At 37.4% G+C, this 24,386-nt stretch overlaps 1 protein-coding gene across 3 annotated transcripts; it reads left to right on the top strand.

Moving 5' to 3' along the window:
• Positions 1-543: 543 nt before the first annotated feature.
• Positions 544-23,196, top strand: CTH (cystathionine gamma-lyase). Of its 3 annotated transcripts, none has more exons than XM_070467938.1 (12): positions 544-892; positions 4,294-4,375; positions 6,127-6,222; positions 8,382-8,491; positions 10,930-11,061; positions 14,770-14,827; positions 15,259-15,336; positions 16,450-16,602; positions 18,084-18,205; positions 19,502-19,554; positions 21,795-21,887; positions 22,215-22,300. In XM_070467938.1, the coding sequence occupies exons 1-11, from the start codon at positions 725-727 to the stop codon at positions 21,862-21,864; spliced, it is 1,122 nt and encodes a 373-aa protein (XP_070324039.1). In that variant the 5' UTR covers positions 544-724; the 3' UTR covers positions 21,865-21,887; positions 22,215-22,300. The 3 variants fall into 3 exon arrangements, with proteins under 3 accessions (XP_070324039.1, XP_070324038.1, XP_070324037.1); XM_070467937.1 differs by lacking the exon at positions 21,795-21,887 and adding an exon at positions 22,496-22,627 and having other exon boundaries at positions 545-892; positions 22,215-22,353; XM_070467936.1 differs by lacking the exon at positions 21,795-21,887 and adding an exon at positions 22,634-23,196 and having other exon boundaries at positions 547-892; positions 22,215-22,353.
• Positions 23,197-24,386: the final 1,190 nt, after the last annotated feature.

The raw sequence follows: 24,386 nt of genomic DNA, 5'->3' as shown, positions 1-24,386 counted from the left end.
GCGTAATTTCAAAGGCAGCCTGCCCGCTGTTAACGAGAATCCAAACTGCGCATTTGGCAGCTTGGGCCGCCGTTTTCGTCACCGATCTCCACTTTGTCGCTCGCGTCCTTCGGAACCGCCCTCAGGACAAAGGGTGGTAGGTGGAGGTGGGGAAGGGTCCAGGCAAGGGCTGCTGTTAAAGAGGAAGCTATCTGTGTGGCCTCTTTTCAGGTTACTGGGTTTCAACATCAAGCCAGTTTTTCTCCTCGTCTCCCGTGAACCTCCGGTCTGAGGTCACATAGACGCCCGGGTGGCTCACAGCAGCCAGCAAGGAAGTTTTCCTAGGGTCAGGACTCAGGAATTTCACCCGCAGGAACCAACACCAAGCGGGTTAACAGTGACTCCATCCAGCCTCACTGAACAGCCTGCACCGGGAAGAGCTTCGGCGGTGACGCTCCAGGCTACGCCTCTGCTGCCAGCCAATGAGAAGCGGGGGCCGCTTTGGGGCCTGCGCTCATTGGGTCGTGCTGGCTCCGCCCCGGGGTGAAGCAACGCTGAAGGCCGGTTAATAAAGTCCCAGCTGCAGAGGGGTAGGGTTCAGCTCTAGTGCACTCGCGGTTGAATCCCCCTGCCTAACTTTACGTCCCATTCACCTGATTCTTCTGTCTTTTTCAAGTCCTGACGTATCAGTTTCAGAGTTTTATCTTCCTCGCTCTTTTACTCTTTCCTTTCTTCGCAGCTCAGCATGCAGGAAAAAGAAGCCTCCCCACACGGATTCCTGCCTAGGTTCCAGCATTTCGCTACGCAGGCCATCCACGTGGGCCAAGAACCGGAGCAATGGACCTCCCAGGCTGTGGTGCCCCCCATCTCGCTGTCCACCACGTTCAAGCAAGGGGCTCCTGGCCAGCACTCGGTGAGCTGGGTGTGTCCGGGGCGGTCCAGTGTTGGGCGGTAAAAGAGAGATGGCTTGTAAATTAAGAAGCATGCAAGTTTGTAAGGATGTTTACTGTAAGGATGATACCTGTAAACCTCCTTGTAGTAAAGCTTTGTATCGGATGGTTCAGTGATCATATTTCTTTTGATAAGCAGGACTAGAGGGAACAGTTTGTCTAACTTGCTGTATAGATTTGGACTGATATTCATGTGATTAGGGCAGATTTGCAGATCAAAATTATCATAACTTCCTTGAGTTACCGTAAGCAACAAAAATTATAAAGATATAGTAAGAAGTCAACTTAAAAAACTAAGTCATAACTCACCTGGAATCAAGATCCGTCCCAATAGCTATTAATTCCCAATATTATTCCAATAGTTATTAATAGATATTGAGTACTGCTGTATGCCAGATATCAGTACATACCTACATTATATCATGCGTGTTACATATATTACCTCAGATAATCCTTACAGCAATTCTATTCTGAACTAAGTTCTCATTTCTCTCATGAAAAACCTGAGGTTTAGGGATGGTAAGCATCTATTGCAAAGGCCACTGTAATGGAGCTGGGATTCATTCTTGCTCGAGAACACCACCTACTCTTGGGCTTTAATCCACACGGTGCTGCACTAACAGTTATGTTAGCAACAATCTTACCCATTGCATCAGTGTGGCTTAGTGATTAAGAGCATAAATCTTGTAGTCAGAGGCCCTAGGTTTGAATTCTAACAGCACCTCTTCTGAGCTGGGCAATCTTGAGGAAGTAATTTAACTTATCTACTTACTTATAAGTAATTTAACTTATCCTGTGTAAATAAATGTTTTACTAATAGTACCAGCCATGTAAGTTGTTGATATGTATGTTAAACTATATGGTATGATACATTATAATCGCTTAGTAGTTTCACAGTGTTCACATGTACCTCGATATGGAGGGCCGACTGTAAGTTGTACATGGATTTTCCACTGAGCAGAGGGTTGGCACCCTAACTCAAGAGTTGTTCAGGTGTCAAATGTAACTAAATAAACTTTGTAGATGTAAAACCTTGGTTGTATCAATACTTTAAACACCTCTTTAGGGTGTTATATAAGTTGAGGAAGTTCTTTTAGACGTGGCCCTTTGTTTTGTGAGGTGGAGTTCTAAGGGCATTTCTACAACTGGTTTAGGATACTTTGAGCTATTGTAACTTGTAATCAAAATGTGTACACATCTGTCTTTCCAGCTCCTTCCCAGTGTAAGCCTTCATGAACGTGTAGCTGCCCAAGCTTTAATATTTAATGCAAAAGTTAATAATTTAGCTATGATATTAATAATTAAATGTTTTCAGAGAGCCAACCAGGTGATAAAATCCACAAACTCTTTTTTTTCCCCACCATGCTGTGCTGCTTGTGGGATCTTAGTAGTAGTTCCCCGACCAGTGATCAAACCTGTGCCCCCTGCAGTGGAAGTTGGGAGTCCTAACCACTGAAGCACCAGGGAAGTTCCTCCAAACTCCTCTTACTGCCTTTAATGTATCAGTTAAGAGCACTAAAGAGAATCAAGGAACTGAAATGAGAAGCATCTAATTCTTCAGTTCCATTTGGAAAACCATTGAATGAGTGATAGTGTGGGAATTTGCCACTGAAATATGCTTCTTTTCTCTCCACAAATTTAAATCTTTGCCATGAATATTTAGGAAGATATGGGCTACCTTTCCATGGCAGTAGCCACATGATTCCAGACAGTTTTTTTGCATCTGGAGGACAGCTGCAGGTCCCATCAAGGAGGCGATGGTGGAGAGTGATGAGGATATCCTGGAGCCCTATAAAATATGCCTACTAAGTTTGTTAAAAACATGGCAACAAATAAGGCAACAAAACTAAATAAACTACAGATTATATATACATTTGTGTAATATATGTGTTTTTGCTGGGAAGATCCTCAGGAGGAGAGTATGGCAAACCACTCCTGTATTCTTGCCTGGAAAGTCCCCATGGACAGAGGAGCCTGGCGGGCTACAGTCCATAGGGTCATAAAGGGTTGGGCATGACTGAAGTGACTTAGCACACATGCATGCACATGTGTGTGTAACTAGTACTGGGAGCTCCTGAGTCAGAACCAGGTGTAAAAAGTGGTTATGTTTTGCCATGTGCTGTATGCAGCAGGAGAAAAGTATGTACAGGACTTTTAGTCAGTGTTTAAATCCTGGTTTTGAATTCTGGCTGTGACATACCTGGTAACATTTGGCTTTAGTTTCTTCAGAGGAGGTTGTGAGGATTAAATAAAATGACTGGATACAGACAGAGACTGACAAATACTATATGATATCACTTACATGTGAAAGCTAAAAAATAAAACTAACTAGTCACTGTCGCAACAACAAGAAAAAACCATACTCACAGATATAGAGAACCTCGTGGTTACCAGTGGGGAGAGGAAAAGGGGAGGGGGAAGTTAGGGCAGGAGATTAAGAGGCTAAAAACTACAATATGAAATAAATAAGCTATAAGAATGCTTAGTACCAACGTGGGGAATATAGTCAATGTTTTATAATGACTACAAATGGAATATAACCTTTAAAAATTGTGAATCACTATGTTGTACACCTGAAACAAAGTAATACTGTACATCAACTATACCTCAATAAAAATAAATATCAAATAAAATGACTGGATGACTTCAGCTAGTATAGTACCATATGTGTAAAAGGAATATAATGCAAATTTTAAAAAAGGATTGTGTAGAGCTGTTTTGCTGAGAATGACTCCCTTTTCTGAGTCACTTTTGTAGAACTAAGACCCGAACTTCAGGCATTTGTAAGCATGTCTTCCTGCTGGATGCTAAACAGAATTTGCATCACTTATTTTTTAGGAAATGACATGCAGGTTAGAAATAGGTTTACTTTGTTGATTAAGGTGATTCCTGTTTCCTAATACCCCTAGATTAATGGGTAGAGGTGAGTCTAACATAATAATAATGCTAATAATAAAAACTACCATTTATCCCAGTAGTTAGCACATGCCAGGCATCATGCAGAGAAGTTATTATACATTATCTCATTTTATCTTCATGTCAATTTTATGAACTAGATACCTGTATTTTATTCCCATTTTACAGATCTAGAGGTTGATTCTGGAAAATATTAAGTAACTTATCTATTGGCATATAGCTCCTAAGTGGCAGACACAGAATTCTAATCCAGTTTGGCTGACTTCAGAGCTTCTCCTTACCACTACAGCCATAACACTCATTCTTGTGTCTGATGGCAAGACATGTCATAGATAAACAACAGAAAGTCCTTATGGTAGGATGCCCCTGTAGTTGTGGAGATGTTCATATTAAGACTCTGATAATAAATTTAAATCTCTTAGGGTGAACTCTGACTTCTTTCCTTCAGGGTTTTGAGTATAGCCGTTCTGGAAATCCCACCCGGAATTGCTTGGAAAAAGCAGTGGCGGCACTGGATGGGGCCAAGTACAGTAAGTGATTTTCATTTCAAAGTTTGTAAAATCTAGAATTCATTCTTACTTATATAGAAAAAATCATAGAGGCACGGAATGTAGAATTGGAAAGAAATAAGGAAATCAGCTAGTTCAAAACTCTTGTTTTTCTAAGACATTGTTTTGCCCAAGGTTGCACAGTGGACTTCATATGTATATGTGTAGCTACAAAGTGAAAGTAAATCTGAATAGAGGCAAAGTGGCAGAATGTGTCAATAACTTAGTATTCATGTAAATTCACTCTTCACCTGGAGCTGTCAATATAAATAGATACAAATTAACCAAGTTTTATAACACCATGCATGAGAACATAAACCTTTTAATGCTCTGGTTCATTCACCTGCTAGTGTGTGTGTGTGTGTGTGTGTGTGTTTTTAAGCAGAGGGCTACTTTTTCAATATATAAAAATCTCTTACAAGTTAATGAGAAGGTAACCAATATAAATATTAACACAAGATTTGAATAGCCATTCCATAGGAAAAAAAGTATAAATGACTTTTAAAGATATGAGAAATTGATGAGTAAGTTCTAGGGAATCTCATATCAACTGCTGTTGGGGCCCAAGAATAGGACCAAAGAACATTTGCAATAGCCAGCTGCCCTTGATACTGTGATTTCAGAGATTATGAATTAACACCTCAGATTTTGTATTCTTTCAGTGAATAGAATGGATGGCTGTTAAATCATCTTTGTATTTTTTATACAAATGATACTAAATGAGGGCAGAATAATGAGTTAGAAAATAAGAGTCTTAGGAATTTTCTCACAGCAAGAGTATAGGAATTAGATATATTAACATGAGTTCTTGAGGTTTCTTTTTTTTAGATGAGAGAATGTTTTAAACACCAAATTTCTGATATTTAATACTGTATGAGGAACATTTCCCACAGCGGATATAAAAGCTGATGGTTCATATGCTAGACACTTTACAGGTGGACTGCAGAAAACATGGTTGTTTTGAATTGGATTTCAAGGTTAGCTTTCTATATGAATTCGTGGTTGGACTGTGAATCTGCCTAGTAGAAAATTGCAATACCAACCTCAACTTTTCTGAGAAAATTTTGAAATAATTACCTTTTTCAAGTTAACTGGATAGCCCATCTATCAGTCATAGGTGATTTCTTTTATCATCAAGGTGATATACTGATGTTTTGTAGGATGTTTTCCTTTACAGGGTCTAATGTACAATGCCAGTATTTCTTTTTTATTGTTCAATTTCACTATTTTTATTCAATATGTGATTCCAGATCACGTATGTTTAGAAGAGAATCCACATTAAAAAAATTTTTTTTAATGAAATTTATCAGACATCTCAAGTAAGATTTTGAATTTTGTTAAAATGTTTGCTCAATTGAATATCATATAGTTAATGGATGAATCACATCTTAGCTCTGTTCCTAAAATTTGAAATTTCTTTAGAGTTTGATATTTTTAAACTGTAATTTAATTGGCAATTGATCTTTTGACTTAGAATTTTGTAAACAGCTATTTCTTTGAAGCTTTTCAGAGAGATGTTGTTATAACCAAAGCAGAATTAGGTATTTTTATTTTTTAAATAGAATGGAGGATTTTGTAATGGTATTAATCAGGGGATTTCTGATGACTCAGTAGTGATAGTTGTCCTTCAGTCAGCAGAGAGAGGGATTTAAAGCAACGCAAATAAATACTGTAGGTGTTTTTAACCTATGGGTCTGGCATTTTGGCTTACTCTAGCTTGGTTTTTATTTTAGGTTTGGCCTTTGCTTCAGGTTTAGCAGCCACTGTGACTATTACCCATCTCTTAAAAGCAGGAGACCAAATTATTTGTATGGATGATGTGTATGGAGGTAGGTGACCTCTCATTCATGCTGTTTCAGCTGTTATTTTAAAGACAGTAAATTGGGTCCTGAATTATATTAACATTGCTACTTGGGTTATTGTTTATCTTTTCAAAATATGATGAACACCTCCATGCTGCTCCACATTTGATAAAAGAGGAGCAGAAACACTGGGGATCTATGCTCTAGAACTGCTTATAAGACTGATTGTTTAATAACAGTTTTATTTAAGTTGCTGCATGCATGCTCAGTCACTAAATTGTGTCCAACTCTTTATAATCCCATGGACTGTAGCCCACCAGGCTCCTCTGTCCATGGGATTCTCCAGGCAATAATACTGGAGTGGGTTGCCATTTTTTCCTCCAGGGAATCTTCCTTACCCAGAGGTCGAACCCACATCTTTTGTATCTCCTGCATTGGCAGGTGAATTCTTTACTGTTGCGCCACCTGGGAAGCCCATTTAAGCTGCTGGGATGAATCTATTTGAGACATACACTGCTCCAGAGAAGACAGTATTTAGAGAGATAGTGTTCTACTATAATTTAAAATTTTTGCCTGCAGTGAAAATGTCTATAGTCCAGGTCATTCTCAAAGGACTTAACCCTAACCAACTCTTAAGCACCTTGCCCCCTGATTTTTTTTAGGGACCCTTTTGAAAACCCGTTGAAAGCTATGGACCTTTTTCTCCAAAAAATGTGCTTAAGACTATACTCAACATTTATCATTTTAATTTTAAAGTCAAAGGGCCTTACTCTTTGTAGCCTATCTGTGGATACAAATTTAAGAACTTTCATTCCAAATTGTTTAAATGCTAGTTATATAAAGTGGTAAGTGGGAAAGTAAGGAAAACAAGTTGCCCTTATCTTTAAGTAAGACTGATTTTTGCGTTCAAAACAGCAGCAAAAAAATTTTTTTAATGTACATGTATATTCCAAATGCTTCCAGATAATTAAAAGATCACTTCTAGAATATTATCACTTTATCTATCTCCTATTTGAACAACAAGTTAAATCTGTAAGTTCTTTGAAGGAAGAGACTTACTCTTAGTAATCATTTTATCCCTCTCAGAAATTTGTAAAAAGCTTTATATTTTATCATAGCTCCCTAGGATAGTTTGATGAATTGAAATTATAGAAAAATCAAACCTTTAGATGCTATTATAATGCACTATTAAAACCTCTTGATAAACCTATGTACAAAATCTTGAAAATTGCTGTTGATTTTTTTTTTTAACAATTCTTTACTTTCTTCTTCAATCTTAAATTACCTAGGGTCAGTCTACCAAAGGTCTAGTGAGTCTTTGATGATAAAATTCTTTTTCCTTTTTTGGTTCACTGTCAATAATGGTAAACTTTTCTTTAATTTTGCATATGTAAACCTTAAATCCAGACCAGTATTTTTAAAATTAACTATTCTGAATGGAATGATTTATCTTCTTTCACTATAAAACTCTAGTTGTTTGGTTTACATGATCTCATTTTTCTATTAAAGCTTTCAGAACCACATAACAAAAAGATTGAGAAAGTACAAAGGATAATAACTAGTTCTTTTCTATTACCAAAGTATAATCAGTCTGAAAATTTACTTTGAACATTTCACTGACTTTGGCTCATTTATTTTAGATTTAAGTACTAGGAAGGAATTCTTAGAAAGAGATGTTGATGTTTTAGGGAGCGTACAACTTTATGTTTGAAGAGTAGAGACTGTTAAACATTTTCTGCTTCATGCCAGTTGGTGTGGATATCAAGTGTGTTTTATTTGACTCTTATACTTTTAATTTAAAATTTAAGCCCTATATTCTTTAGGTGGTTCAGTGGTAAAGAATCCACCTGCCAATGCAGAAGATGCAGGTTCAATTCCTGGGTCAGGAAGATCCACTAGAGGAGAAAATGGCAATCCACTCCAGTATTCTTGCCTGGAAAATCCCATGAGCCTAAGAGCCTGGAGGGCTGTAGTCCCTGGGGTCGCATGGACCCAACTGAGCAACTGAGTACATTCTTTAGCATACAGGGAGGTCCAGCTGTTCAAATAAAGTAGACTTGCTTTTGGTTGTTTCTATATTGGTGATTGACACTTCCTCATATTTTTAAAGTGTTTATACTTTTAAGGAATGAATATTTCTAAATACAATGTTCTTTTTCATTTTATCTGATTCTCTTCTGCCTCAGGTACAAACAGGTACTTCAGGCAGGTGGCAACTGAATTTGGATTAAAGATTTCTTTTGTAGATTGTTCCAAAACCAAACTGCTAGAGGCAGCTATTACACCAGAAACCAAGGTAACTCAGTTTTCAGTTTGTCTGTTTTCCTTGTGATTTTTAAATGTTCATTTCTGTTTACTTGAGGGCATAATTTAAATCTGAATGACTGGTTTTCCTGCATTGGAAGCCATTAAGATTAGGATAGGTCTGACTTCTGTTGGGTACTGTAGCCTAATGATTAGGTACATGCATTCCGTAGTGGGATTCAAATTCTAATTCTATGTCATAGTTGGTGTATTATCATGGGCAAATTATCTAATCAAAGTCTCATTTCTTTCATTTACTAAATAGGGGTAATTTACCTGCTTTATTAAAAGGTAGTTGGGTAAATTAAATGAGATAAGACATATGCTGTGCTTAGTCACTCAATTGTGTCCAACTCTTTGTGACCCCATGGACTGTAGCCTGCCAGGATCCTTTGCCCATGGGTTCTCCAGGCAAGAATACTGGAGTGGGTTGCCATGCCCTCCTCCAGATATAATAAGGCATAGGAAATCCTTGTTATGGTACTCAATACATGATGACAGTTAAAAAATTTGTTAGCAAAAGCAGACAATTCTTAACTGCATTACCAAGCTAGTATTGGTAACAGAAGTCATCACAGAGTTTGGATTACAGAAAGGAAGCTTGTAAACTCCCAAATCCTAATAAGCATAGCTGTAAGGGTTCTGAAGGATACTTACTTCAGCAAAATAATAGAAGCACAGAAGGGCCACAAGCGATCCTCAGCCTCCGTCCTAGGAAGGCTTGTATGCCACTGGAAGGTGTTTTGTGCTGGAATGAATGGCATTTGTGATATTCTTTCTTGGAACCTCATTGAAATTCTGCATGGGGAAAAGAAGGACCAGCGTCTTTTATAAGTGTCAGCCTTTTCCAACTTTTTACTAATGATTAAAAGGTTTGTACTCAAGATTATGTTGCTGTGAATGCTAAAAAAGAGAAAACTTTTTCTCATACAAATTACTTTGAAGATTAACTCCAGGGTGCTCTTTGAGTGATTAAGGTTTGTTTTCAAAGGAACTTATTTTTTTTCTTTTTCTTTTTTTTCTTCCTTGGGAGAAAAGATATTAAAATAGATGGTCTGAGTCTTTCTAGGGGAGGAAAGCAAATTGTGTGTATATTAATTCTTGTCAGCAGAACTTTATGTAGTGGTTCCTTACCAACTTGAATTAATACATCCCCCCCCCCCCCCCCCGCGCCGATATATCTGCCTCATCATTTAAAGTAGATTTTTTAAGTCTAGGTAAAATCTACTTTGTATTTATTTACTTATTTTTATTTTAATTACTTTTAAAAATTATGAATGGGAATGATAAATTCTTACCCAGGAATAAATTTTTATAGGTTCTCAAATAATTCTGCTCTTGTAGAATATGCATTATTTTAACTACCCTATCTTTTCTATGGTAAAACTCTAAAATAGGATGAGTATTAAACCAGATCACTTGCTCATTTATATAGGCAATGAAGAAAGAACCATCAACCCTTTTAAAAAGAAAGCTGTAGATAATATCAGGCTTCCCTGGTGTCTCAGACAGTAAAGAATCTGCCTGCAATGCGGAAGACCTGAGTTTGATCCCTGGATTGGGAAAATCCCCTGGAGGAGGGCATGGCAACCCACTCCAGTATTCTTGCTTGGAGAATTCCCATGGACAGAGGAGCCTGGCCGGCTACAGTCCGTGGGGTCGCCAAGTGTTGGACATGACTGAGCAGTGAAGCAAAGCAAAGCACAGTAGATAATGTCAATCAAAATAGTAGCAGCTTGTTTCAACAAATAGAATTCTGTTCTTTGGTCTTTTCAATAACTATCAAACATACATGATGTGGGGATTGTGCTAGGTTTTGGAATAGACAAATAATATGATACCATCTCTTAAGTGAGCTGTGGCCGGGTTTTTTTGTTCTGTATGTATCATCTTCCTCACTCCAAAACCCATGCTCTTCTTCAGGTTCTGGGGACTTATTTTGTAGTTTCTAGTGCATCTGACATTATTTAAGATACTAGTCATAATATTTTTGGCATCAAATAGTTCTTTTTACTGAAAATTCCAGAATGTAATCTTACACAATCTTTTGTTTATCTTTGAGAGCAAAATTCCCAGACTTTGAAACATGTCTTTGGAATTCATCCTCTTTTTAATGGAAAATAATTATAGTGACTAACTCGAGTGCTCTTCTGCTTATATGTACATTATCTCATTTCATCCTTATGACTACTGTATAAAGTAAATGATATCAATCGTATTGCATAGATGAAAAATTGGGAGCACATAGAGGGTTAGTTACTTAGGTGTGATGACCTCTCAGAAATTCATGGGGCTGGGATTCAGATTCAGACCTTTAAACTTCATCCTCCATGGTCTTCCCGTGTAGCCTCCCAGGTGGTTACAGTGCATGAGATATATGTTTGTGCAGTGTATTTTTACAAACTGCTGTCATTTACTGAATTGTTTTAGCTTGTTTGGATTGAAACCCCCACAAACCCTAGCTTGAAGATGATTGACATTGAAGCCTGTGCACATACGGTCCATAAACATGGAGACATCATCTTGGTTGTGGATAACACTTTTATGTCAGCATATTTCCAGGTAAATGAAAGTAATATTTTTGGCATAATTGGTAGACTACACAGGTACTTGTAATTAGGAGAGGAAGGACTTCTTTATATTAAGTTACATGAAACCTAATCACAATTATTGATCAGACAAAGAATTGAAATTGGATCTTTCCTACCATTAGTTAATATTTTTTCAACCCTAGGCTAGTATATTGTATGGGACTTTGTATTTTTTAAATATCATCTTCATTAAAGCTTTTAGGTTATCTGTAAACTCTCTGAAGACCTTCCCTTATTATATGATTGTATATGTCAGTGCCTAACACATAGTAGGGAATTCAATGTTTATGTGTTGGTTCTAAGTCAGTTTTGTGTATATATTTACATACATACATGTCATTGTAAGTCCTGCAGATGTCCATCGTATACTGAAATGTCATTGAGTATAGCTTTTCTTTTCCTTTATTTGCAAGGCTAGCCAGGTAAAACACATGTTATTTCTCCATTTTCCTTCCTTCTTTCTAGTTTGTCTTCTCTTCCTGTTTCATAGACCATTCCTGGCCTTATGTATCTTTACCTGACTTGTATCATAAATTCCTATTCTATGTATCACCTTGTACCTGTGCAGCTCCTTTATCGTTCTCCTTTTAAACTCTTTTCCTACTTATCCCTCTTCATACACCTCTTCCCAACTTAAACCCTGCCATCCATCCTCAATCCCTTTCTTTTTTTCCTTGTACTTTTTCCTTTCTGTTTTGCTCCTTTTGGTAGATCATCTTGGGAATCTTTCTATAATTGCCTAGTTGTCTGCCATTTCCACATGTTCTACCTCTCTTTCCCTGAGTAACTTAACTATTTCTTTTCCTTGGGAATCTTTCTATAATTGCCTAGTTGTCTGCCATTTCCACATGTTCTACCTCTCTTTCCCTGAGTAACTTAACTATTTCTTTTCCTTATCAGGAGTTACCATCTCCCTGCTCTTTACTTTCTGTCTGTACCTTGTGGTCATTCTTACTGCACTTCCTGTAGTTCACCTGTATTCTGTAGAGTTCCTAAAACCCCAGCTCATTTTCTTCAGCTCTTCAATTAGGCTGATGTTTACAAGCTCAGCAGTTTACATTCCCTTCTTCTGTTATGGGTCCCTGAAGTTGGCCCAGGCTGCTGCCTCCATGTGATGGACTGACTCCCTGGGAGTTTGCACAAAGCTGTTTTCACCTTCAGTTCCGCTCAGTCGCTCAGTCGTGTCCGACTCTTTGCGACCTCATGAATCACAGCACGCCAAGCCTCCCTGTCCATCACCAACTCCTGGAGTTTACTCAAACTCACATCCATCGAGTCAGTGATGCCATCCAGCCATTTCATCCTCTGTCATCCCCTTCTCCTCCTGCCCCCTATCCCTCCTGGCATCAGGGTCTTTTCCAATGACAACTGTTTGCATGAGGTGGCCAAAGTATTGGAGTTTCAGCTTCAGCATCACTCCTTCCAATGAACACCCAGGACTGATCTTTCGGATGGACTGGTTGGATCTCCTTGCAGTCCAAGGGACTCGCAAGAGTCTTCTCCAACAGCACAGTTCAAAAGCATCAGTTCTTCGGCACTCAGCTTTCTTCACAGTCCAACTCTCACATCCATACATGACCACTGGAAAAACCATAGCCTTGACCAGACGGACCTTTGTTGGCAAAGTAATGTCTCTGCTTTTTCATATGCTATCTAGGTTGGTCATAACTTTCCTTCCAAGGAGTAAGCGTCTTTTAATTTCATGGCTGCAGTCACCATCTGCAGTGATTTTGGAGCCCCCCAAAATAAAGTCTGACACTCTTTCCACTGTTTCCCCATCTATTTGCCATGAAGTGATGGGACCAGATGCCTCAATTCTGTTTTATTCAGAAGGCACTGCTGTGTTTTGTCTTTCTTTCCTGAGACACATTTCCTGGTTACGTTGTATTCTGACGGTTTCACTCGCCCCTCTGCCTCCCTGTGGCTTGTGATATAGCTTCAGCTAAGTCTTATCTCAAGTAAAGCAATCTGTTTCCAAGTAAAAATCTCCTGGCATCATCTGTTTGTCCCAGGCGATTTTCACTCTGGGAGTTTTTATACCCGCTCCTTACTCCATCTACCACTTGGAGTAGGGCAGTTAATATAGCAGAGGATTGCTCTGGCTGAGTCATCCTAAGTCCTGTATATTCTCAAAGAGATTGCATGACTTGTTTTAGCTTGAGCCTGCCCAGGTTACTCATCAGGCCTGACCCTTTTTCTCTTATTACTGTCACTAAAATAGGTCCAGTTTTTCCACTTTTCTGAAGTTCACATCATATTCCACTTGCCAGGGACTGCAATTGACTTCATTTCAATCTGGATTCATTCCAGTTGAATTAGTCAGAGTCACATTGTCCCTAGGCAACCGCATGCATTGGTTCCACAAAGCAAATCTTCTGAAAAGATCCTCTCTTTGTTTTACCCTCATGAAAACTGGGTATGTTCTTTCTTTTCCTGCCTTTTGTCTTCTTGATCTTCTGCAAGTCTCACAAAAGGCAAAGTGGACATACCAGCATAAAGTTTCAGAGTATAATCTCTGGATTCTGGTAGCCTGAGTTCTGACTCTACCAGTTTTTAAAATCTGAGTGATCTATTTTATTTTTTTCAGTTCCTTTTCCTTCTCTGTACAATTAGAGTCATAAACATACTGATTTTAGTGAGTTGAAGTATTTTTGAACACTGCTTCACTAAGTTATGTGAAATACTTAACATGATCTTTGGAGCATAATGAGATCAACAGATGTTAGTTACAGGCTTTTATTTTTCATTTTGACCCTAGGATTTACAGAATCTTAGCCCTGGAACAGTCTTCACACATCGTCTAATTTGACCCATCACTTTAGAGATGAGCAAACACATATGTACAGAGTGCTTTGAGCAGTACTTTACTTAAAGTGTCCTGTTTTTGAGAACTTAAATGAAAAGTCCTCCAGCCTCCAAGTGGTGAGGTTAAACACACACACATACACACACCTGCAAATACACACACTTTATTTTCAAGAAATTTTAAATGAAAAGATGTTGATATTATATTGGTTAGTGAGTAACTTGGTTATTAATTTTCACTGTAAACAAAGACGTCTAAGACTAAAGAACTACTTTGCAGGAAAATTGGGTGAGGGAAACCAATCTAAACACATTTCTGTACAAGTGATTTTACACTTGACAAAACTAGAATAATAAAAGAGTAATTAAGAGTCAAGAGCATAACAGATAAAATGAATAACCACAGCATACACTGTAAGGTTTTAATGATTAAAAACCTAAGCAAATTAGTTTTACATTTACTTGACATAACAATTGCTAAGTGTTTGTGTCAACCATTCTGTGCATTTACTGAGTCATAAAATGCCAGCGTGTCTTCTGTAGGTAATAAATTTAGGGGTCAGTCAGCAACTGTGCTAAAGAAACAAGTTCAGAAGACCTGTTGACCTGAGTTATCTGCTATTTCCAGAAAATGTCTGCCTTTGGATTGAATAATGAATCCAATACTTTTGTAGTTTTATTTGGTGTGAGGGAGGAAAGGGAAAGATGATATCAAGGGAAAGGTAAACAGAGGTCCTGGAAAATTTTAAGATGTATGTATTTTTGAAAAATTAAAATAGGGGTGGAATTTACAATAGTAAATAGATAAGTAATGCAGGATATTTTCAAGTGACTTCCCATTTAAAATAAAAACCATTTTTTAATTCCTTTTTAGCGGCCTTTGTCTCTGGGAGCTGATATTTGTATGTATTCAGCAACAAAATACATGAATGGTAAGACACACATAGTCTACACTTCATTCTTTTCCATGGATAGATGATAATATCATAAGGCTTTATCCTTTTGTCCTTTTTCTTCTACAGATTTTCTCTGACACATGTAGAAAGTTAGAGAATTATCCTTTGATTAAATATAGGACTTCATTATAGTAGACAAAACTACGCTCATGGTATTAAAATTTACTGTAAAAGATTTTACCTGCTGACAGCTTTCAAAGAAACACATATTTTATAGGATTTTAATTTTATTGTTTTAGATACAGCCTTTGTTACTATCAAATTGAGTAAAGTGTATTTAAACTTATTCTATAAGGCTTTTTCCCAGAGATTTTTTTCAAGTGAAAGTCTAATTTTAGAAATTATAAACTGAGGAATAATGTTTATACATTGTTTTTTAACTTAAAGCCTTTTGGTTTTGTTTTTAGGCCACAGTGATGTTGTAATGGGCTTAGTGTCGCTGAATTCTGAGAGCCTTCATGATAGGCTCCGTTTCTTGCAAAATTGTAAGTATTAAAAAGTCTGCATTTCCCTTTGTGCTCTCAAAGTGACTACATTTGATATTGTATTTCCACTAAGTGTTGTGAAGTGATAGCATTCCACTAATTTATGAAGAAAAGGCGAATAGAAGGAAAATTCTGATTTTTTTTTTTAGAGGAAAGAAAAATTGGGTTGTAAAAATGCAATTATAGCGTAATAGAGCATTACAACATGGCCAAGGGATGTTTTCTTATTTCAAATCCATGTCAATATTGATCACAACTTGGTAAAGCCCAAGTGAATTTTTAGTTTTAAGACAATGGATTTTTTTTTTTAAACATTTGGATGATGGCTTTCTTATACTATACATTTTATATATGGAATGATATCTAATTTTAAATGGCACTTAAGATATAAACTTGTATTTTTCAACAGATATCTAAATATCTGTTTTCTGTTTAGATTGTTTACTATCTCAGATGTTGATAAGGGTTTATTGAAAAAGACTTGATTTTAACCAATGTGATTTGACAGAGATCAGTATAATTAGGAATAAAAATCCCCTTCTAGGAAATAAATGTTAGAGCAACAAAAGGCGGCACTGAGGAAGGAAGGTAACCAGAATTTATTGTGTGCTAAGTTCCTTTCATTTATAAAAAGAAGGAATGAGGCATGTATCCTGGAGGCCTGGGAAACCACAGGCTGCCTTAGCCAGAAGCTAAATATTAGTAGAATGTTGGTAGAACACCCAGGAATAATAGGGGCTGAACTGCTATTTTCTCTCTGTGTTTTAATACTCTTTTAAAGAAATACAAGATTAAGCTATGTGCAGTGCATCCTTTTATTAAAATCATGGAAAGGACTATTGATGCTTATATTTGAAAAATTTATGTGATTGTATTTGTACTTTGTTTTTAGGATATTCATTTCCCTTCTCATTTTAAAGCCCATTTCTCTAAGCATGTTTTTATGCCTCATTCTCATGCTTCTTATTTGATATATTCATTTTTCCCACTAAAACTCAAATATTGGGCTTTGTCGTTAGCTTCCTATAGTCACTATGATGAATAAGAGTGGTGAGAGGCTTTTCTGGGTCCATCTTCACCTTCAAACTAACCCAGGACATATTCATTTTGCAGCTCTTGGAGCAGTTCCATCTCCTATTGACTGTTACCTCTGCAATCGAGGTCTGAAGACTCTACAAGTCCGCATGGAGAAGCATTTCGAAAATGGAATGGCAGTTGCTCAGTTTTTGGAGTCGAATCCTCAGGTGGAAAAGGTTATTTATCCTGGTATGTTAATCTGCTTTCTAAGCACATGTGGTTACTCTAGGATTTTACATGCTATCCCTTGCATTCTGTTTATGTAACATTTGTAAGTTAGGTGCTTTCATGTATTTTTGTTGTTGTTATCCACTTATCATTGAGTGCTGCTTTATGTGTGTCTGATGGTAAAGAAGATAGATGTGCTTTTTAGCCTAGAGTTGTCTAATAGTCTAGTGGATGCTTGGACTCTGCTTGAAAAGAGTGGAACTCGACTTAGTGATTGAACAACAACATTCCAGGATTACAACCTTGTACTTTCAGGTTGATTTGCTTATAATCTTATCAGTCTGCTATTCTGTACTAGCTCTAACTTTTATCTGATATACATTGAGACTTCATGCTTACCAAGTTAAAACTTGATACCAAAATTCCCCTGAAATTCTCTTACCTTTTTTGGAATTCCTTCACTTCTCACAACATCTGTAAGTGCTAATGTGAGTTAGCAGACTTATATGTTACTTTTTGAATTTATTTTATCAGACTTTTATATTGTGGTGGTCATAAGTAAATAGTTATTTTAAATCCTTTTGAGGTGTGCATTCATGGAGTCTTGGGTGTAAAGCAAAATTATGCTTGTTCCCTACCTTTAAGGCATTTAGGTAAGCCAAGGCAGAAATACAAATGAGACTAAATGCCTTAATATATACACTAGGTAAAGAGTTGTTGACTGGTGTGTATTTTGAATGGAGAGAGGGAGAAAAGTTTTGGACTGTGCCCTGAGGAAATCGGTTAGCATTTGTTAAAAGGGCCTGGACAAGGCAATTCAGATTTCTTCAATAAATGTTTATCAATTGTGAGCTATGGGACAGGCTTGTACTGGGATCTGGGATCCGATTATTAGCAAAAGAAATATCTTTCTCTTCATGGAGCTAGCCTGATGGATAAGACAGATATTAAGCAAGAAATTACAGAGGATATAATTAACAGTGGGGAGGGAGGGGGCAGTGAGCAGCAGAATGTTCCAGGTTAAAGGGATAGCATGTGCAAAAGTCCCAAGATTAAAGAAGAGTACAGTGCCACTGGTGTAAAGAAAGCTGGCATGGCTAGAGCGAGGAGAGACTAGAAAAGATAGGTCAAAATGAAGGCAGTTTGGTTTTCCCTTGTGGCTCAGCTGGTAAAGAATCTGCCTGCAATGCAGGAGACCTGATTTCAATCCCTGGGTTGGGAAGATCCCCTGGAGAAGTGAAAGGCTACCCACTCCAGTATTCTGGTCTGGAGAATTCCATGGACTGTATCGTCCATGGAGTTGCAAAGAGTTGGACACGACTGAACCACTTTCACAAGATAGACAGGGGCCAGAACAAGAGGTCAGATGTGAACATGGCATAAAGCCTGTTATTAGCCTTATTTGTAGTTGACTTAAATGAACAGTGATTTGTTGTTGTTGTTGTCCTGAAATTACATGTTTGACTCTGAAATAAGACATTCATTATACCTTATGACTACAGGGCTGCCTTCTCATCCTCAGCATGAGCTAGCCAAGCGTCAGTGCACAGGTTGCCCGGGGATGATCACCTTTTATATCAAGGGCTCTCTTCAACATGCTGAAACTTTCCTCAAGAACCTAAAGGTAACTTTACAAAATCGTTTTTAAATTTATAGACATTAAGGCCTTCTTACATCATTATGATATTCATTATTTCTCACTTATACCCAACTCAGATTAATGTGTTTGTATCTGCAGGTCACACCCACAAGCCTCTTTGGCATGAAATGCATTGGGTTACAAAATCACTTGAAGCAAGAGTGATGTGATAGCAGATAGAACATGTTCATTTTCTTAACTCTGCAGAGGCTTTCATCCATTTGAGAGAGACAGAATGTTCTAAGCCAGTTGTTTTTAAATTTTTAGTGAACTAACTGCCTTTTCAAATGAAATGTTATGAAAAACCTCAGTACTGTGTCAATGCACTGCTGAAAACTGTACTGAAATCCAGCCTAGGAATGACTTCGTGAACCCTGTGCCTCTCAGGCTGTGTCTGCCTGGAGTGGGGAAAGGCGGCCTTGGTTTAAAGTTCACAGAGGTAGGACTCTCCAGAGCCCTGAGAGAGAGGCCTGTGTAACTGCATGCTTTGGGCTTACCTTGAGTTCAGGCAGTCATGTATTTAAGACTCTGAGTTTTAAATGCTGCAGATCTAAAGAAAAGAAGAGGATGCTGCCAGATTAGTCAAAGTCTTACTGGTTCTAAAATTTGTCCACTTCTAAAATCAGAAATATAGTAGTGTACATTTAATTGCATACAGTTGTGAAAGTAACTTTTAACATGTTTGTAAACTTCTGTAATACACAGTAACACTAAATGCAACAACTGAGTTTTTTTCCCTTCTACTCCAGGATGGGGTTAAATGGGTATATTCATTTGATAAATGGTACATATTAATGAGTAAGTTTGTATAACTTAATAGACATTGAGAGATTTTAATATAAAGGGTAACCACAGAGCCAGGTCTCAAATGTAATAATTCTGAGGTTTGAGAGCTCATGTTAAGGTTTACTTTTGTATGAGGTCAAATGAGGAAGGTATAGAACATTCACTCTGATCAACTTTTAATGTTTTAAAAGTTAACACACAGTATGTCTAATTGGTGAGATCAATTGTTAATGGCTTCATTGTTATCGATTTTATTTTCATTTTTTCTCCAAGGTTTTATCCAGCTTGTAGTTTTTGTAATAATTATTTTGTAGTAATTTTTCATAATTGCTACAATTTTCCATCTTGCATTGCAGGGTCCTTGTATTAAAAACATTTATTTTTAGTTTTTTTTTAGTATCTTTATTTTAGTGGAAGATCTAAATTTATATATATATATATATATATATATATATATATATATTTTTTTTTTTTTTTTTTTTTTTTTTGCCATAGCTATTTACTCTGGCTGAGAGCTTGGGAGGATATGAAAGTCTTGCTGAGCTTCCGTAAGTATATTTCTGTTTTTCTCAGTATTTTAACCTTGATATCAGCTGTAATGATTGTTTGAGAAAGGATTAGGATAAAATCAGTGATAGTTCAGGTTATTTAGCAATAAGGGCAGCATGGCCTTGTCCAGTTGGAGTGGACTCTTAACTCAAGAGAATAGAGACCCTGTTAAAAATCTACTGGGATCAGTAAGCTGTGTTTTCCCAAGTTTTGTTTTCTTCTCTGTTTGCCTGAAGAAGATTTCAGCAGTGGTTCTCTGATTTCTGAACCAGGGCTACTTATTCTACCCAATTCTGTCCTAGAAGGGAGATTGAAGACTTTGAACTGGAAGGGCTGATTTCAAAGCTCCCAGGGAAATGGAAAATGTGTTTCCGATAAAACACCTCCACATTCTTATCTGTCAGAGGAGAGCCCTACTAGTCACCATCAGGTCCATTTATTTTCTTTTCTTTGGGGTAAAAGGCTCTACAAGATAAACCCCGAAATCTAACTTAGTATTCCTGGTCCTTCACTGTCTAACCTAGCTAATTCATCTAATTTTATCAAAGTACCAGAGGATATTAGAACACAGAAACCTAAGATCAGGGAGTCCAGCAACTTATATTACAGACAAAGAAACAAAGATTCAGAAAGTTTTGCTGATTGATCAAATGTCACACAGAAATATGTTAGCAACTTCACTCTCGAGGCTTTGCCTCAAAAACAGTGAGCAGGAAGGTAAGTTTCTATGACCATATATTATAATTATCACAGGGATAAATCAACATCATTAGCTATTGATTTTCAGCTGTATTAGATGCATGGTATATTTCTATGTTTTAATTTTCATAAACATTTCTGAAATAACTATGTGTTGAGGAATGTCAGGGATTAAGCATGTAGGCACATTTTCTGTCCTGTTATAGTAGTTCATGGGGAGAGTCAGGCAATTTCATAATCTTAAAAAGATGATGCCCAAATAATGATTCAAATGGTTAAGATAAGACAGAGAAGTTTTTGTTAGTGTCTCAGGAAGATGCCTGCTAGTAAGTCTGGATGCACAAGAGGGCACACTCAGCATATGAGATTGGCTTATTTTTCATAGTAATACAGTGTGTATTAGTTTAAGACTCTTAAAAGTAGACCTCACCTGATTTATTTAGGGATTTGGTCTAAGGTTGCTAGGCCGTCGGGCACTCCAGCTAGGCTGTAACCCCAATGCCAGTGGAAGAATAAATTTAGGTCAGAGCTTGTCTGTTCTGTCCTCCCCATTTCGAGTCTCCCAACAATGCTGCAACCAGTGCAGCATTGCAATCAGCGAGAGAAGCAGAACCAACGGGGCCTGGGTCGGTCTCTCAGCCTAACAACATTTGTTAGCTCAGTGGCCTTAGAAAACTCACTTATCCACTCTCCATTTTAGTTTCCTTGGTTGTAAAATGTCGATAACACTGTACCAGATGAGGAAATTGACTTGAGGACTGGTAACTTACAAGTTCAACACAGCCAGTATGTGGAGGGGCTGAGATTCATACACCCGAGTCTTTTGCTCCCAGAGGCCTAAGTTCTTGTTTCTGAGTATTCACTCTCTTTCAGGGAGTTAAAAACCTAAAAAGGCAGAAATTTGGGGGGAGGACATTTGCATGTAAAACTTCATTAGAGTTATAGAAGAGGATATTCATTTACTATGAGCATCACTTCTTAGAGTCATAAAAGAGGTTCTTCATTTAATACTCATTTACTAAGATTTTCTTTCCATGGGCCTGAAGTGGGTAGGAGAAAGTGACTCCTTCTGCTGGATGTGGGAAGGGAGCGTTGAGTGTGGGGGCAGCGTACTCAAGTGCTCAGCAAGACTGTAAGCCTTCCCTCCACGATGCCTCAGCCCACAGAGATTCAGCCTCCACTGAATTCCAGCAACCCTTGTTGTCCGTGCTTGTTTAACACTCACCATAGACTGTTCTGTTTTGTGAGTTGTCATAGTCTTTAGCTTCTGCTTTGTTACCTAGAGTAAAAATAATATCTCCTTCTTCTTGGTTTCCCAGCTTCACTGTAGTGCCTGACCCACAGGTGCTGTACCCTTACACAGGTCGATGTTGACAGTGAGTTGCTAGATGGTTTTAAACATCCTCTGAGGTCTGTGTCATGAATTGTGAGTTGAAATTAATTCCTCGTGCTTAGTGATTGCTACCAGCAATCCTAGGTTGTCTTTTCCCTGATCTGTCTCAGAAGGTCCAGTTCTGGACTGATCCTTTGCTCCAAACAGAATTAATTCTGACCAGCTCTTGGTCCAAGAGGCCTCTTATAAGTACAGCTGGATGGTCATGGGGTGTTGACGTCTGGCCAAGGCCTCATTCAGGTAGGTGTTAAAATTCACACACCGAAAGCTGTGTCTTTCCCTCCTGTATGCAGTCACTTGACTGGCACTTTCAGTTTCTGATTGAGTATACCTCACTGATGGTATAAAAACAACAAAAGATCGTGGTTTTCATTTAAAAGCATAACCAGAAAAGATAATTTTCACAATTCCTCAATCTTTTGTTTACAAAAGATTGTAGGTATATGTATGAAGGATTTGATGTTTAGAATAGAAAAAAAATTTGAAAATAATTGCAATTTATGAGACAGAAACATGCCTCCACTGCTACAATATAGTGATCAGAAATTTGCTCACTCTTTCTTCCAGGGCAATCATGACCCATGCATCAGTGCCTAAGAGCGACAGAGAAGTCCTTGGAATTAGTGATACACTTATTCGGCTCTCGGTGGGCTTAGAGGATAAACAAGACCTACTGGATGATCTAGATCAAGCTTTGAAGGCAGCTGTAAGTTTTGTTTTAGTTATGAGTGTGTTTGTGTGTGCATGTGTGTGTGTGCTTAATCTTGGGGGGGGGGGAATGTCACTATGTGTATAGAGTGGCCTCACTGTTCTCTCTGTAAAGGTTTTTTCTTCTCTTATTACAGTAGTGTGTATAAATGTGCAAGGAACTCAGTCCAAAGTGCAGATTTAAAAGAAGGTAGTCTTCAGAAAAGAATTCTTGGAGGAGGTGAAGTCTTCGCCTGGAGGTTTAATAACATACTTTTTCTTGTGTACCATTAATACAGCACCCTCCAAATGCAAGCTGCAACTAGCATCCCAGAACTGCTGTTGGTGATTGCTTCCTGAGACGATCAAATCTGAATAATTGAATGGATCATTAATGAGCCTCCACAGAATTTTCAAATGAGAATTTTAAGGCACCTCATTACCTTTCACAAATGTATTCTTCTTGGATCATCCCTGTTAAAAAAAATCTCCTCTTTCCTTTATTGTAATTGACAGGTCAATTCTGTTCAGATCTTTTTATTAATTTTGATATACATGTGCCTCTGAAGGAGGTGAGATTTGTGCTGCTATTGGGGATTGTGTTCTTTTTTTCAAGTTTAAGATTTATATTGATCATGTTTACAATATAATGGTAATGCATTTTTGATGTTTTCTGAGGAATTTAAATTATTGAATAAATGTTCTTAAGTCAAGTGTGATTTTTGTATTGTTGAAAATAGCACTCAAAGCAATGGTTTACACTTATAAGCCAAAAATCAAATATCTGAAAAGTCTGTGAAATTCTACTGATATAAGGTTATACTTACTGTTTTTTTAAGAATAAATCTAATTACCACATGTATCTCATTGTGATATTTCTGTATTATATGACATTAAATTATATTCCTGGGCCCTTTTAATTCCCAACTCTTAATTCCCAACAGATCTCAGCCACTTAATTTATAAGCTTAATTGTGTAACAATCATGCTCAAATCTTAGTGTTTGCAGATTAGTTATAAAAAATTCATATATGGCAGGTCAAAAGCCACATTTTTAGAGAAATATTACCCTTTTCAAAATTTTATCTGAAACAGTTAATTTGTTGAGGCTAAAATAAGAAATACTTAAAATCTTTCATAGTTAGGTGCATCATCAGGATGTTATTGTCAATAAGTCATAAGTCAAATAATTGGGTTTTTAAAATTATTTGTACTAAAGCCTTTCAGTCATGTTTGCTATCACCATTTGTTTCAGTAGGAAAAAAACCCAAAAAACAACAACTTATCATTGAGACTTCCCTGGCAGTCTGCTGATTAAGTTTCCATGTTTCATTGCAGGGGCCATGGGTTCGATCCCTGGTTAGGGAACTGAGATTCTCACATGCCACAGAGCATAGTAAAAAAATAAATAAATAAAAAAAATACATATTTTTATGTATTGTGCACATTCCAAATTATGTATTATGTAGTGTTCACATTCCAAATTATGTACATGGAACCTGGAAATTCTGTCTCTGTGGGTAGCAGAATTTTGAGGCTGGTTATATCCATCTGTGGTTTCTGAAAGATTAACTTCTTTCTATTTCAGTACCTTATGGCTGTGGGGATAAATGACCATTTGAGAAAAGCAAAGGCTCTTTATTCTAAGTTTGCAAGGGAGTCCGTTACTGTCACGTGTTTTTTAGCAGACTCAAAGGAAGGCAGAGCATAGAAATTGTAGAAAGGTTAGTATCTGTTAATGTGGATAAGAAACAAATTTTATATTTAAAACTGATAGATAACTTTTGAATGAATAACATTAAATTACTGTCATAAATAGTAAAAAAAAAAAAACAAAAACACCACCACCAACAAAAAAAACGGCTACGAAAAATAAAGGCAGAGAGAAGAATGGAAAAGCTTTGTGGTGTAAAGAGAGAAGAAGGTTTTACCTGTGCCCTGTTAAGAGGCTACTGGCCTAGGAAAGCTTGGGCTGATTGACTTAATGTGGGCATCCTGTGTGATTGGGTGGTGGCTGTGGTTTAGTTGGTAAATGGTGTCCAACTCTTGAGA

The sequence above is a fragment of the Odocoileus virginianus genome, chromosome 5 (assembly GCF_023699985.2).
Source record: "Odocoileus virginianus isolate 20LAN1187 ecotype Illinois chromosome 5, Ovbor_1.2, whole genome shotgun sequence".
NCBI classification, from domain to species: domain Eukaryota; kingdom Metazoa; phylum Chordata; class Mammalia; order Artiodactyla; family Cervidae; genus Odocoileus; species Odocoileus virginianus.
The sequence above is the reverse complement of the archived record's forward strand: the minus strand, read 5'-3'. Positions and strand labels throughout refer to the sequence as shown.